This window comes from Littorina saxatilis, linkage group LG9 (genome assembly GCF_037325665.1).
Source record: "Littorina saxatilis isolate snail1 linkage group LG9, US_GU_Lsax_2.0, whole genome shotgun sequence".
NCBI classification, from domain to species: domain Eukaryota; kingdom Metazoa; phylum Mollusca; class Gastropoda; order Littorinimorpha; family Littorinidae; genus Littorina; species Littorina saxatilis.
The window spans coordinates 55,807,335-55,824,136 of record NC_090253.1 but is presented as its reverse complement, the minus strand read 5'-3'; the positions used below and the strand labels follow the sequence as shown (position 1 = coordinate 55,824,136).

The 16,802-nt window shown below is 42.8% G+C and overlaps 1 protein-coding gene across 1 annotated transcript in view; it reads right to left on the bottom strand.

The window, feature by feature from the left end:
* Positions 1–1,015: 1,015 nt before the first annotated feature.
* Positions 1,016–16,802, bottom strand: part of LOC138976523 (cartilage matrix protein-like) — a 47,843-nt gene continuing 32,056 nt past the window's right edge. Inside the window, exons 8-11 of the mRNA XM_070349385.1 lie at positions 16,053–16,266; positions 15,097–15,129; positions 13,378–13,941; positions 1,016–2,492 (exon numbers count right to left, since the gene is read on the bottom strand). Of these exons, the coding sequence (XP_070205486.1) occupies positions 2,485–2,492; positions 13,378–13,941; positions 15,097–15,129; positions 16,053–16,266 (819 nt within the window). The 3' untranslated portion in view covers positions 1,016–2,484. The remainder of the gene's footprint in view (positions 2,493–13,377; positions 13,942–15,096; positions 15,130–16,052; positions 16,267–16,802) is intronic.

Sequence of the window (16,802 nt, the reverse complement as noted above, 5' to 3'; positions counted from 1 at the left end):
TGTGTGTGTGTGTGCGTGCGTGCGTGTTTGTGAGTGTATGTGAGTGTGAGTGTAACATACACATACATTGCTACGTAAGGGAAGAAAAAACATCAATTGAATTGAATTTTCTACGCGTAGCAAAACAAAACATTGTTTATACAGCCGACATAAAACTCTAAACTAAGTTTCTACTGCGTTGACTTCTTTGGTTAAACTCAAACGATTGCCGGGAATATACGCTGCATATGTCTACATACAATGTAGCGATATAAGCCAATACATTCCGAAGTAATAAAACTGAAGTAAAAAAGTTTGCAAATAAATCACCGCTTATATCTAAAAAAAAAAAAAAAAAAAAAAAAAGTTAAGCGCAAAACTGTTCCGTTCATAGTAAAGCAGAAATGTACATAGCCAGAGCAAGGTGACATATTTTGACAAAGTCTGGCCTGCAAATCTGTCTATATCAAATAACTTTCAGAGGCAGAGAGTTTAAACATCAATATGACTCAACTAAAATAAAATAAAAACTTCGACACGATTTTGTGGATAGCACAATTATATAATACCCAACCCGTTTTCGAGATCAAAAATAAAATAACAACTACGACACGATTTTGTGGATAGCACAATTATATAATACCCAACCCGTTTTCGAGATCTAAAATAAAATAACAACTACGACACGATTTTTTGGATAGCACAATTATATAATACCCAACGTAGCCTAACCCGTTTTCGAGATCTAAAGTACATGGACGAAAATCTACTGCGAATACAATTATATAATACCCAACGTAGCCTAACCCGTTTTCGAGATCTAAAGTACATGGACAAAAAACTACTGCGAATATCTGCACCTTTGGATATCATATTACACCAACCCCGTTTTCCAGACCTAGCATACATCGGGGAGACACTTATGAACATCTCCGTGCCTTTGAATTGCATATGATATCCAACCCGTCTGAATATCTTACAGAGATCGACATAACACCAGTGCACATTTCTCTACCTTTGCATAATATAATATATCATACCAAACCCGTTTTCGAGATCTGTCATATGAGAAATCACTAATGCAAACACCTTCCGATAGCATGTAATAGTGACCCGTTTTCTAGATCTGACAGACACTGACAAAACACTAATGCAAATCTCTGTATATACCTTTTACTGACCAGTCAATATCTCTAGCAAGTATACTTTTATACACATATTGAATGATTGTGCGTGATTGTCACAAAATGGTGATTCCTTCTGTGAAGTTTTTTTTTCCTCCGATATTGAATGCCCTCAAGAATATTTCGATTTAAAATTAAATCTCATGCCTTATAATTAAGTGTTTGTCTGCCTCTGTTCCTTTTCATCCAAATCCCTGCTTATTTCCTTGTGGCATTGTCTTTTAGGTGGTGCATGCACGCGTGTGCAATCACGATTACGTGTCAACTATCTTATAATTATGTATTATAGTTTTATAACTTTGAGAAATAGATCGATTGAAAAAAGTTTCTAACACCATTGTGTACGCATAAAATTGAGGATAGCCACAGACAAAAGAATTTACTTTTTGCGTGGCTCAATTTACAAAGCCACGAAAGACATCACACCACAAACAAATGCGAATAATGTCCAACCTGTTCCCACGTGCTGACACAATTTGGTACATGACGTCACAACACAACGTCACTGATGACATCAAACCACACTGATGTCATCAAAACGCCACAATGTGTCACTGTCACAGTTAGTGACGAAGCACATAATAATGACAAATCACATCTGACAGTCGTGTGAAACATACACAGATTTTTCTTCTTCACAAATCACGTAATTTCTGTGTCGAAATTCCAAACAATGACGTCAGCTGTTCACAGTGACCAGAACGGACAACACATCAATATCAAATGAGTGACGTCACATTTCTGTACTTCAAATTGTACATGCTTGCATATTGCTGTATTGAACATGCCAAGATGACGTCACAAGAGATACATCACGGCCAGCTTCCAAAAGCGGATGACGTCATTTTTGTGTGAACACTCCTTTGGTGTTTTCATTTTATGGCCGTCTCTCTCTCTCTCTCTCTCTCTCTCTCTCTCTCTCTCTCTCTCTCTCTCCCTCTCTCTCTCCCTCCCCTCCACACACACACACACACACACACACACACACACACACACACACACACACGATGAAGATGATATGGCCACAAATGTCAGCAACGTATTTTTGTCTTTTAAAGTTGTTTCAACCAGAACGTTATGCAACATGTCTTGTGCAGCAAACATAATCATGATGTCATAACACTACCAATAATTATGGCTCAGTCAGATCTGACGGCTTGTTAGCACTGTGCAGGTCTTTGCGTCTCGTTTCAGCTGCGTAAGGAATATCAACCACGATTCCCATCTCAAGGCAACATAAGGAACAGCAGGACAGGAGGAGGTACAGGGCGATGATCTTCTTTGGACGAAGGCGAAGCCGAAAGGGAAGAAGAAGGAAGTCTTATAATTCTGAAACAGAGAAAGCAATGCAGTCATTACTAAACATTTTAGATGTTTTAAACTGTGGTTTTGTTTCAACAAGTTAGTATTCATTGAATACCGCTAGTTTCGTTGAAGCCGCCGCCACTCGGTTTGTGTTACTATCAGGCATTTGTTGTATTTTTGATTCAGAGGTACAGAATGACATGCAATTAATCCTCCAGTAAAGATTCAAAATAAAGTAGACTACGTTTTAAAGATTCTTTCCTTGCTGTGTGAACCATCTAGTTAATCGATCATCATAGATTTGTTCAGGATTTTACAGGGAAAGGACCACCCTTCCTAGGACACATGGCACAAGTCTGCATCTCAGTAAATCACTATGGATTTGTTCAGGATTTTACAGGGAACACATGGCACAAGTCTGCACCTCAGTAAATCACCATGGATTTGTTCAGGATTTTACAGAGTACACATGGCAAAAGTCCGCACCTCACACCTTATGAGGAAATCAGTCACTGAATACTTGTCACAACTGAGTAATGACTGTTCTTCACATTTGCTTACGGTCAATTCAAACATTACGAACGCAGACAGCGATCAATTTCTCCTGTACAATTATCAGACCAAGAAGGGAACCACAATAACAATGACATCAACATCAAAAGCAAATAAAAACCATACGTCATCAAAGACATTTATCGAAAACATGAAAAAAACGTCCGGGGATACCATACCCAGGAACTCTCATGTAAAATGTCATAAATATCGGTCCAGTAGTTTACTCTGAATCGCTCTACACACACACACACGCACACACACACACACACGCACAGACAGACAGACACACACACAGACACACACACACACACACACACACACACACACACACACATACACCACGACCCTCGTCTCGATTCCCCCTCTATGTTAAAACATTTAGTCAAAACTTGACTATATGTAACAAGAAGAACAAAAAGAAGAAACTAATACCCAAAAAGATGGAAAGAAAAGCACGTTGGAGTAGAGTTTTAACGGTTACGATTTGTTCATGTGGGAGCTACAATTAGAGTCCCAAAGCACACCTGGTGTGTACATTAGACACCTGACGCGAGCATTTCTTGACTGTGAGTCAAACCCACCCACAGCGCTGTGCTACATCTGTCCTACGATAGAGAGAGAGAGAGCGAGAGAGAGAGAGAGAGAGAGAGAGAGAGAGAGAGAGAGAGAGAGAGAGAGAGAGAGAGAGGGAGAGAGAGAGAGAGAGAGCGAGAGAGAGAGAGAGAGAGAGAGAGAGAGAGAGAGACAGAGAGACAGACAGACAGACAGAGACAGAGAGACAGAGAGAGACAGAGAGAGAGCGAGTGTAAGAGAGAGAGAGAGACAGACAGACAGTGACAGCAAGAGAAAGAGAGAGAGAGAGAGAGAGAGAGAGAGAGAAAGACAAACATACAGACATGCACATACATCCAGACAGACAGACAGACAAACAGAGACAGACAGACAGACACACTGACAGAAAGACAGCCAGCCAGCCAGAAAAGACACACAGCCACACAGACATAAGACCAGACTGGCAGACAGACAGAAACAGGCCGACAAACAGAGACAAAGACACTGGTAGAGATTTATCTAATGAAATTATTGTGTGTGTGTGTTTTTTTTTATCGACACACAACTTAATAGAATAAAACTAATATACAGAGAGCGTTAAGTAAAAAAAAAATTAAAAAAAGAGAAGAAAAACATGAAATCATAAAAACCAAAGAAACCCAAAGTGCTGATCGACAAAACGGATTCCATTATCTCGCACTCTATCCGGCCGTGTTTAGCAAACCTGAGAGGACACGAGACGATTGAGAAATCACCTACTTGCAACCCTTGTGCAATATAGCAGACACCGAGCACGTTAAAAATGTACTTCTCTTTTTGAATCGCAGTCTGCATAGCAGCAGTCCCGATAGAGAAAAATGCCTGTTGAAAGTCGTAAGTCAACATGTCATGTTTTGTTGTAGAGTACTTGAGATTCGGGTAAGAGTGCAGCGGTTTTCATTTGTTTATGATTTTTTTTTAATGATTTTTTTTATCAGTGTCAGTATTTGCTCTAGTGCACTTTGGTCCCTGAGATAACTTTTGGGGAAGAATAAAAAATGAAAAAGTTGAGTTCGAAAAGTCAAGGTCAGTGTAATAACGGCAGAATTAGTGCTAGTGTTTGCACCTCTCTTTGTGCGTGATTTGCACGAGTCAAGGAGGGAGATAGCAAAAGGATTAGGAAAGTGGAATAGAATAAATCGGAGGGGGAAAACCCGGACTTTTTAAAGGAGACGAAAACGAAGGACCGAGGGGCGGGATGGAGAAGGAGGCGTAGACACTGAACACATGGGGGAGAAGGAGGCGTAGACACAGAACACATGGGGGAGAAGGAGGCATAGACACAGAACACATGGGGGAGAGGAGGCGTAGACACAGAACACATGGGGGAGAAGGAGGCGTAGACACAGAACACATGGGGGAGAAGGAGGCATAGACACTGAACACATGGGGGAGAAGGAGGCGTAGACACAGAACACATAGGGGAGAAGGAGGCGTAGACACAGAACACATGGGGGAGAAGGAGGCGTAGACACAGAACACATGGGGGAGAAGGAGGCGTAGACACTGAACACATAGGGGAGAAGGAGGCGTAGACACAGAACACATGGGGGAGAAGGAGGCGTAGACACAGAACACATGGGGGAGAAGGAGGCGTAGACACAGAACACATGGGGAGAAGGAGGCGTAGACACAGAACACATGGGGGAGAAGGAGGCGTAGACACAGAACACATGGGGGAGGAGGCGTAGACACAGAACACATGGGGGAGAAGGAGGCGTAGACACAGAACACATGGGGGAGAAGGAGGCGTAGACACAGAACACATGGGGGAGGAGGCGTGGACACTGAACACATGGGGAGAAGGAGGCGTAGACACTGAACACATGGGGGAGAAGGAGGCGTAGACACAGAACACATGGGGGAGAAGGAGGCATAGACACAGAACACATGGGGGAGAAGGAGGCGTAGACACAGAACACATGGGGGAGAGGAGGCGTAGACACAGAACACATGGGGGAGAAGGAGGCGTAGACACAGAACACATAGGGGAGAAGGAGGCGTAGACACTGAACACATGGGGGAGAAGGAGGCGTAGACACAGAACACATGGGGGAGAAGGAGGCATAGACACAGAACACATGGGGGAGAAGGAGGCGTAGACACTGAACACATGGGGGAGAAGGAGGCGTAGACACTGAACACATGGGGGAGAAGGAGGCGTAGACACTGAACACATGGGGGAGAAGGAGGCGTAGACACTGAACACATGGGGGAGAAGGAGGCGTAGACACTGAACACATGGGGGAGAAGGAGGCGTAGACACTGAACACATGGGGGAGAAGGAGGCGTAGACACTGAACACATGGGGGAGAAGGAGGCGTAGACACAGAACACATGGGGGAGAAGGAGGCGTAGACACTGAACACATGGGGGAGAAGGAGGCGTAGACACTGAACACATGGGGGAGAAGGAGGCGTAGACACAGAACACATGGGGGAGAAGGAGGCGTAGACACTGAACACATGGGGAGAAGGAGGCGTAGACACAGAACACATGGGGGAGAAGGAGGCGTAGACACAGAACACATGGGGGAGAAGGAGGCGTAGACACAGAACACATGGGGGAGAAGGAGGCGTAGACACAGAACACATGGGGGAGAAGGAGGCGTAGACACTGAACACATGGGGGAGAAGGAGGCGTAGACACTGAACACATGGGGGAGAAGGAGGCGTAGACACAGAACACATGGGGGAGAAGGAGGCGTAGACACAGAACACATGGGGGAGAAGGAGGCGTAGACAGAAGAAGAGAACTGAACTGAACTGAACTGAACTAAACTTTATTATAACAAGAAATTCCTCCGAGGTAGGAAAAACACCCCCGTTGGTCAAAGGAAAATAACCATTCTCACTGCCACCAACTGAGAAGGTTATTTCCCTTTGACCATTAATATGTCCCTCTATAAGTCCTTGTAGAATCTTAATCCACCAATAACTCCCTAACCGTGTGTTTGACTGGTCCCGTCTGAGGAATGTATAGAACCTGTTCACCAAGTTTGGTGACGATCGGTCCGTTCATTCTTGAGATCTATATGCGAACACAAACACACACACAAACAAACAAACAAACAAACAAACACATCGACCGAATCCTATACACACCCCTATACCGGGGGTGTAATAATAATAATAATAATAATGATAATGATAATAATAATAATAATAATAATAATAATAATAATAATAATAATAATAATAATAATAATAATAATAACTGGACATTGTTAAGTGCCTAACCTATAGCTCTAGGCCCTTTACAAAGGAACATAGATATACAGAACAGAACAATTAAAAGTACAACCTACATAAAACAAATTAATCATTCAGACACAAATCACCACATGTACTGTTCACACAATAATCATATATATGCAATACACACTATATTATACACAAACATACACAGCTAACACTCTCAACAATCATAACAACTTTATGGGAGAGGAGTATGTGCAGAAATGGAATGAAGAAGACATTAGGCCAGGTTGGTGTAATATTCTGTGAAAAAGAAAGTTTTCAACTGTTGTTTAAAAGAGCTGAGAGAGGTGCAGTGTCTGACAGAGAAGGGAAGAGAGTTCCAGAGTGGTGGTGCAGCACAACAGAAGCTTCTTGCTCCGTGATGCTTCCTGTTGATGCGCTCAACTTTCAGTAACCTGGTGTCAGCGGATATTAAAACAAGAATGATAAGAAGTAGGAGGAGGAGGAGGAGGAGGAGGAGGAGGAGGATTTAGCTGGTTGGTTGGTTGGTAGTTAGATTTTCATGTTCCGATTCTGTTTTGTTTCCTTTCTCGGTGAGTTGGAGGAAGGACAGAAAGAGGGACGGACGAAAGAGTGCAGAGCCATCGTCATCAATAGATATATAAATAGCTAGCTAGATAGCTAGATAGGTAGAAAAATAGATAGGTAAACAGACAGACAGACATATATATAGATAGATAAATAGATATATAGATAAATAGATAGATAGATAAATAGATAAATAGATAGATAGATTTAGAGCTATTTTGCTTTAGGTGTGACAGGGCCGGATCTGGGGGGGGGGGGGGGGGTTCCTGGGGTTCCGGAACCCCCCCCCTGGCCATCCAATGTACCTCTCAGAGAAAAACAATGTGGACTTTGGACCCCTGCCTTCAGTTGGAACCCCCCCCCCCCTCAAACGAACTTGGTCCGGCCCTGTGTGATGATACGATCTGATATGTTGACGAGCCAAGCCTAATGCCACTAAAAGCTTAAACGAAATGTTGTTAGAAACCGATACAGCAAAGTGCACAGAGCACAAAAAGCAAACATATACCGTAAAATCCCTAGCATAAGCCCACCCCCCCTGTGCACAGATTTAGGGCAAAATTGGGGGGTGGGCGTTTGCTAGGGATAGACCCCTTTGCACAAAGTAAGTTTTGTGCTCAACCGTGTAATTGAGTGAATACAAACCCCGAAAGCATGTAAGTTAGGTCGTGTGAGTAGAAGTGAAGGAAAAAAGAAAGAAAAAGGACTTTGAGGCAAAGAAGGCCAACCATGAGAGAGAGAGAGAGAGAGAGAGAGAGAGAGAGAGAGAGAGAGAGAGAGAGAGAGAGAGAGAGAGAGAGAGAGAGAGAGAGAGAGAGAGAGAGAGAGAGAGAGAGAGAGAGAGAGAGAGAGAGAGAGAGAGAAAAGGACTGGCTCTTCTGAAAACAACCCGAGCATAGTCATTCATATAAATTTATAAAGTAAAAAGAAAATCGCCAGACCTTTGCAAGGACAAACAATAACAACACAATTCCGGGAAAAAGAAACTTGATGAAATGTCGAAATGTCAACACCAATGAAGCCCTTTCTTTCTGTACAGGGAAGAAATTACACGATCGTCTTTGAAAATGAAACGTTAACTGAACTTGGATTTTGTCTTCAAAAGGCCCAATCTTTCTGAGAAAGAAAAACCCACAAACTTAGGAAAAAAAAGAGAAGAGAAACTCGAAAAAACATGAACGATGGGTGGGAGTGAGGAGAGGGGACAAAGAATAAGAAAAAAGGAAAGAAACACGAAAAGGTAAAGAAGGGGAAAAAGATGACTTTTAGAACAGTCTGCACAAATCCTAGTGAAAGTGAGCCTATAGTCTCTTTGAAAAAAGCAGGGTGGGCGTTTGCTAGGTAGTTACCCCTGTGCACAACTTTTGGCCCAAAGTGGGGGGTGGGCGTTTGCTAGATGGTGGGCTTATGCTAGGGATTTTACGGTATATGTATGCTCCACTTTCCTGGGAACAGTATGTACTGCATCTGGCAAACGTTTAACACACAATGACATAATTGGCTACACTAGTGTATTTTTCAGTTAACCTTTGCAGCGACACAAGCGCCAATGGGAGGCTGCAAAAACTGCACTGTCAGCAGGAACGACTTCGAAGCTGTCACCCATACTATGAAGATTCTTATCAGCTTGTCAGCAACTTCTGCGCCGATTAGCAATGACTGCCAGAATACACCAAAGGGGGGTAATCTGTTGCGAAGCGATCTGTCATTGAGAGTTGTCCCGCTTTTCTACGCCCTGTCATGATTTATGAGATTGGGTGATGACGTGGCAGACAAAATGGCGGACGAGGGGGGTGGGCGGGGTGATGAGGTTAGTTGGGAAAGAATGGGAGTGGAGGGAGGGGGGGAGGGGGGGGGAGGGGGGGGGGTGGAGTGTTAGATCTCATTGATGAAATTCTGATGTGTATATTTGAATGGGGGAAACCGTTCTGTCTCCATTTGTAAAAAAAAAATCGGAGATTGAGACTGATGTAAAACAGAAATTGGACTATTGCAAACTCTGCCAGTGGCTATGTACCATCAGAAGCCAAACTATTTAATCCCTTCAGGAATAATCCCTTCAGGAATGGGATCCTATATAGTAATCCTATATAATCCCTTCAGGAATCAGATACAAAAGAGGTTCTGCCGGAGAGCAAGAAAACTCATACAGGTGAACAAACTAATAACCCTAAAACCTACGTACGCCTTCGTGGAAGTCCTTCAACATTAAACAGAAACAAAACAACAGTAACACGCTCTATACCGTAATGCATCATTACGAAGTTCTGCTTTTATCCAAGGTGAAAATATTGACAGTACAATATTGCCTGATACACCCCAACAGCCTCTCTCTCATTCGGTTGTTGAACCTGCAGTATGCTAAGGCCAACAAAAAAAAAATAGTCTGTTTACGGTAACCCGACCGACCCTATTTTTTTCTCGCGACCCTAGACTTTTTTTTGGCATTTGGGAAAAAACAAAACAAAACAAAAAACCGTAAAAATATGGTTTTTTGGAGAAAAAAAAATCCCGACCTACCGACCCTATTTTTTTGGCCTATGTTACCGTAAACAGACCTATTTTTTGGGGGGGCCTAACCGAGTCTTGAGAGAAGTAATTGAGGACCGAGAACCGAGACCAGAGTAATGGCGTAGGAATGCTGCCCCCGGAATCAGTACGCAACAGTAAGCAATACAAACATCACATGCAAAAACAAAAACTTGGAACACTGACTACACATCCTACTGCCTACGCAATACGTATGTTCAACCTTCTCTATTTGCCATTGGGCCCTGAAACATTTGTTTTCTATTTCTGTTGTAGCTGATGTTCTCAAGTAACAAAGTCATGACAAATCCGAAATCAAAGCATAATTATTTGCGTGTTGGATTTTAATCTAAACACCTCACGGGAGCACGTGAAATTTGAAAATACATGTACAAACTGTCAGCATCATTTCGTGTGTGCGGTTGAGTCCACATTTTGCACGGATGTACGTTAATCTACCTGAAGACTAATTTCAGGAAACTTGAACAGTGTCCAGACACTTTTCAGGTACACATAGATTTTTGTGTAAGATGTTTTTTGTAAGTTAGTAACAAACACATGTTCTAAGAATAAGCTCCAACACAAAAACATCTACACGCTCACAGCAACAAGGCAAACTAGACGTGACGAAATATTCAAATCTTAACATGATTGGAAAACGATTGGGGAAAAAATAACCGGTTAACAGCAATCCAATCCGGCAGTATACATATACCCAGCCTGATTTACTTGATAAACTTTGTGTTATTTTATCAATTCAATCTAAAAATGACAGAATTTCGAGTCAATGCAAACTTTGGTTGTCTTCTTCTTCTTGACTTTTGATAATCAGCTTAATTCCTGGATCATTTTCAATTTTCAAAAGGTAACAACAACAACAACAACAACAACAACAACAACAACAACAACAACAACAACAACACCAACAACAAAAGCCCTCCAAATTCTCAAAAACAAAACTAAACAAACCAAAACAACAACAGAAGGCATACTGAAGGAAAGAAACTCTTAAAGCTTGAAACTTTTTTTAATATATTTTTTTAAAACGTACATTTTTGTAAAATTAAAAGAAGTCTCAAAATAATGTAAAAAAAATAATCTCAATTTATGTCAATAGTAATACTATTCTGTCGCCTGTGGCCACACTAAACGGTCAGTGTCCGTCGGTCATTCTTTCTTCTTCAGACAGTGGTTACCTAGCTGGAGGAATGAACGTGTCACGCACTTAAATCCGGGGCTGCATGTTGCTTTTTGCTAACGACGCGTGAACGCTGGTAAGAGCCGTCCTTGATCTGTACGCGTGACTGAACACCGAGAAAACGGTACTAGGCTTCTCTGTCCAACGAATACCCGAATGGCTTAGGTCATTCTCCTCCGTTAATTCCCTCCTTGTTCCTTTGGCTCTGTCTCTATATCTGTCTCTTTGTCTCTGTCTCCGTTTGTCTCTTTTTCTCTTTGTCTTTCAGACGCTCTCTCCATGTCTCTATGTCTGTTTGTCTCTGCCTCTCTATGTCTGTCTCTGTCTGTATGTATGTCTGTCTGTCTCTCTCACTTTCTCTCTCTCTCTGTTTCTCTCTCTCTCTCTCTCTTTGTTTCTATGTCTGTTTGTCTCTCTGTCTCTCTGTCTGTCTCTGTCTCTCTCTCTCTCTTTCCTCCTCTGTCTGTCTGTCTGTCTGTCTGTCTGTGTCTCTGTCCCTCTCTCCCTCTCTCTCTCTCTCTCTCTCTTTCTCTCTCTCTCTCTCTCTCTCTCTGCATTTTTTGCAGTCAATGTCATCGCTGTCTTATTAAGCCGCTGGCGTAAAATCAAATTCCTGAAAGTGGGATGCAAGGTCTACTTACCTACACCTCAATCCTTGTTTTTCTTCGGTATAATTATGTTTCTAAACTATTCAACATCCTCTGAAATACTCAGCAAAATGTGTTGGACATGCACATGTAACCAATTTAAACGTTACCATACGCGAATTTAAAATATGGACTGCACAGAAGCCCACATGACTTTGCGTGTTTTTGTTTTGTTTTTGTTTTTTAAGTAAAATGTCCAAGTTGAAGGATGAACCTCCTGACAGGCTCCCATGGGGTCGCCTTCACGCGGCGGGAGCGTTTAAACAGAGCTACCCCACCCCTTTACTTCTCTTCTTTTGTCTTATTTCTGCCTTACCAGTCCTTTCACCTATATTTCCTTCCAAGAAAACTCTCCCTACTATTCCCTGCAGTTTTCCAATTCTTTTCTTGTTGTCTTATTTCTACCTGACTGGATCCATCACCTTTATTTCACTTACCAAAAGTCTTCTTTTCCACATCCTTATTTCTCTGCACCCCGCATGTCGTAAGAGGCGACTAACGGATTCTGTTTCTCCTTTTACCCTTGTTAAGTGGTTCTTGTATAGAATATAGTCAATGTTTGTAAAGATTTTAGTCAAGCAGTATGTAAGAAATGTTTAGTCCTTTGTACTGGAAACTTGCATTCTCCCAGTAAGGTCATATATTGTACTACGTTGCAAGCCCCTGGAGCAATTTTTTTATTAGTGCTTTTGTGAACAAGAAACACTTAACAAGTGGCTCTATCCCATCTCCCCCCTCTCCCCTATCCCATCTCCCCCCTTTCCCTCGTCGCGATATAACCTTCGTGGTTGAAAACGACGTTAAACACCAAATAAAGAAAGAAAGACCTCCTTACAGATTTATGATGGCTTACACGATCATGTGACGTACGCGAGAGGGAAAGGTCCTTTAACAAAGACGACACAAAGAGGCAGGTGGTCTCACAAACATGTCCACAAAGAGTTAGTTCAAGGTCGACTATCCACAGCATGGAGCCTCGTGAATGTCCTAATGCTGACCTTAACACAAAGTATTTCATCGCCAGCGGGTCTGTTTGGACGGATACAGACATAAATGCAAGCTGTATTCTTTACGGTTTAGCGTAGGTGAAAAGGTCAAGAAAAAAACATTTAATCACTCAAATGATCACGACTGGCAAGTTCAGTTTTACGTCCTGAAAGGTCCAATAATTGGTCTATATTGGGACAGGTGGAGAAAGTATGCTATGTGGTAGGACAAGACAGAAGACAGACATGTAAAAAAAAAAAAAAAAAGACATATTACGATTAGTGTTGTAATTCTAATTAAGCTGTTGATGCACGCACCAGTTTTTCACAATGGAGACAGACAGACAGACAGACAGACAGACAGACAGACAGACAGACAGAGACTCGGAATACCTGCAGAGGGCAAACATGTTAGAAGAAGAAGGAGGCGAAGACACCAGTAACAAAATACTAACGGTAAAAACTTAAACGAAAACAAAATGTCAAAGCGCAAAACAGAACAAACATGCACAAATACACAGACACGGACACCGTCACACACACACACTGACCCCCCCCCCCCCCTTCCCGCTCCACCCCCCCCTCCCTTCCCCCACACACACAACCAAAACTCACCATCACACAAGAGGTCCACAAGCGTTTCCCGCATATCACCGAGACGGTCGTAGCTGTCGACGTGGTAGAAATGCTTCTGCGTGGGGTAGTCGCACATCATCATCATCTCGGGTTGAGGTGCTTGCGTCCCGACGGAAATGACGTAAATCTCCACGCCCTTCTTGTCCCGTATCCGCTGAGCTTCCGTCAACGTTCTCAACGGATCGTCCAGCTCGCCATCGATGATGAGAATGGCGACTCTCTTGGCGCCCCTCCTGGCTCCGGCTCTGTGTCGGAACGCCGTCTTCCTCAGGTCCTTGACCAGGCTGGCGAAGTCCGATCCTCCAGGGGCCTGGAGGTTCTCCACGAGGTTGTCTTTGGTTGAATGCTGGTTGAGCTTGAAGCTCTGCTCGTGAGGCACGCAGGGGTCCGGAGCTACCAGCCCCAGCTGGATCTGCTCGCGGTCGATCTCCATTTCGCCCGCGATGGACTTCATGAAATCCAGCGCCTTCTTGGTGTTCTTCTGTCCCGCGTTGGCGCTGTCCACCACGAACATCATGTCCGCTTCTTGACGAGTCCCACACGCTGAGAGAGAAGGGGATGGAAAGAGTTAAAAGTTGTAGAAAGAGTAAAAGAATGCGGTTGTTTGAATTGGGCGAAATCCCATTAACCTGTTCGCTGCCATGACCTGCTGGTAAATAGTTTTCAGCATGGATTTGTTCACGTGAACGAAAGAAAACATCGGTCTCGGATAGCAATATCTAGTTCTGACGTTCGTAGCAAGCACAACTACGAAAAAAACAAGTAAAACAAGTCGCGTAAAGCGAAAATACAATATTTAGTCAAGTAGCTGTCGAACTCACAGAATGAAACTGAACGCAACGCAACGCAGCAAGACCGTATACTCGTAGCATCGTCACTCCACCGCCCGTGGCAAAGGCAGTGCCCGTGGAATTGACAAGAAGAGCGGGGTATTCGTTGCGCTGAGAAGGATAGCACGCTTTTCTGTACCTCTCTTCGTTTTAACTTTCTGAGCGTGTTTTTAATCCAAACATATTATATCTATATGTTTTTGGAATCAGGAACCAACAAGGAATAAGATGAAAGTGTTTTTAAATTGATTTCGAAAAAAAAAATTCATAATAATTTTTATATATTTAATTTTCAGAGCTTGTTTTTAATCCGAATATAACATATTTATATGTTTTTGGAATCAGCAAATGATGGAGAATAAGATAAACGTAAATTTGGATCGTTTTATAAATTTTTATTTTTTTTTACAATTTTCAGATCTTTAATGACCAAAGTCATTAATTAATTTTTAAGCCACCAAGCTGAAATGCAATACCGAAGTCCGGGCTTCGTCGAAGATTACTTGACCAAAATTTCAACCAATTTGGTTGAAAAATGAGGGCGTGACAGTGCCGCCTCAACTTTCACGAAAAGCCGGATATGACGTCATCAAAGACATTTATCAAAAAAATGAAAAAAACGTTCGGGGATTTCATACCCAGGAACTCTCATGTCAAATTTCATAAAGATCGGTCCAGTAGTTTAGTCTGAATCGCTCTACACACACACACACACACACACACACACAGACACACAGACACACACACACACGCACATACACCACGACCCTCGTTTCGATTCCCCCTCGATGTTAAAATATTTAGTCAAAACTTGACTAAATATAAAAACCACACAAGTAAATCAAACAAACAAACTAACAGCACTTACCTTGATCAGCAACAGGGTTGTCAGTGGGTTCCGCTGAAACAAACATTAAACATTAAAGGTTAACGCCTCTTGTGTATCTTTCCAAGTGCATTGTTTATTGGGCTTAATCAATTGCAAGATAAGTCGCATTTGCTCATACAATTTGACAATTCAATCCGAAGAAATGAATGTTCGTCTGCTTTTTCGTTTTTCTGTCTCTTTCCCGTCATTTGGATCTACCTCTTTGTCTTTTCGTCTGCCTATCAGTCTCTTCATCTCCCTCTCCCATTTCCTACAACCCCGCCCCACCCTCTCCCTACTCTACTACCTCTCTGTCTCTGTCTTGCGTTTGTCAATCAGGATCTAAATCTCTCTCTCTCAATTCCCAGACCCCCATTACTCTTTGCCTTGCTCTCTCTGTCTCGGTCTCTCTCTGTCTCGGTCTCTCTCTGCCTCTGTCTCTCTCTGTCTCGGTCTCTCTCTGTCTCGGTCTCTCTCTGTCTCGGTCTCTCTCTGCCTCTGTCTCTCTCTGTCTCGGTCTCTCTCTGCCTCTGTCTCTCTCTGTCTCGGTCTCTCTCTGTCTCTGTCTGTATTTGTCTCTGTCTGTGCGTCTATCTGTCTGTCTGCCTGTCTCCACAAGGAACATGATGTGTAATGCAAATACCTGTTAATCCCTTTTGTCATCAAATGTTTTGGATTTTTATATATATGGCATGCGTTCAATGTCAACACTATATTTTGTATGATTGAACCGTTTTCCCCTTTTGTAGTGTGTATAAGAAAATATGATTTTTGTTTTCTTATTATTATTAATATCATGTGCGTCCGTATTAAGTGTTTGCATAAGGGACAGGTTGTAAAGATTAGGCTTTGCATAAAACCTCTATCCTTTTGTAATAAAGTTCAGTTTCAGTTTCAGTTTTTCTCTCTCTATCTCTCTCTATCTCTCTCCCCTTCATATCGGCAACGCCTCTCACCCTCGCATGTTTGCAGGACAGCGTCAAGGAGAATACTGTCCAGTTCCGTGAAGCTGTCCAGGCGGAAGACGGGGCTCCTGGGGGCGGGGGGAGTGGTGTGGAGGGGGATCACATTGTTGTCCATCTCCCCCTCTCCTCCCATCAGCTCGTCCATCATCATGGCCGCCTCACCGTCCAAGCTGGACAGAGGGGGAAGGAGCTTCACTTTGGACGGCTGTCAATCAAAAGTGAACTCCAGGTTAGACCAATACATGTAGAAGACTGCAATCACTAGGGCTAAACCGTTTCAAGGTGACGGACACATTGAGCGAAATATTACAACACCAAAAAAAGAAACAAACAAACATGGAAAAAAGAAAAAGAAAAAGTCGCTTGTTCATTGCAATGCTTGTTATTCTCTCAGGTGCCAGGAGACTGGTTCCCCACACCTCTACCTAACACTTGTTGCACGTGTCATGCATTCAGAACGCAAACGTCAATGTGTTGCTTAAAGCACACACAAAAACAACAACAAAAAACGCAACAACTTTAAAATCGTTATTATATTGTGGCAGAAAAAGCCCATAGAGTGGTACCTGGGTGAAGAGGACACTTTTTGAACCAGCTAGGAGTGTCCCTGCATTGCAGATGTCCCTCCGTGTCGAGTGTGACTTCGTAAAGTACACCCACAATAAGGACAAGCGGAAGGTGTCTTCTTAATAGATAAGGACCTTACCTTACACGTATCGCCACACAAAGAAAAGAGATCTA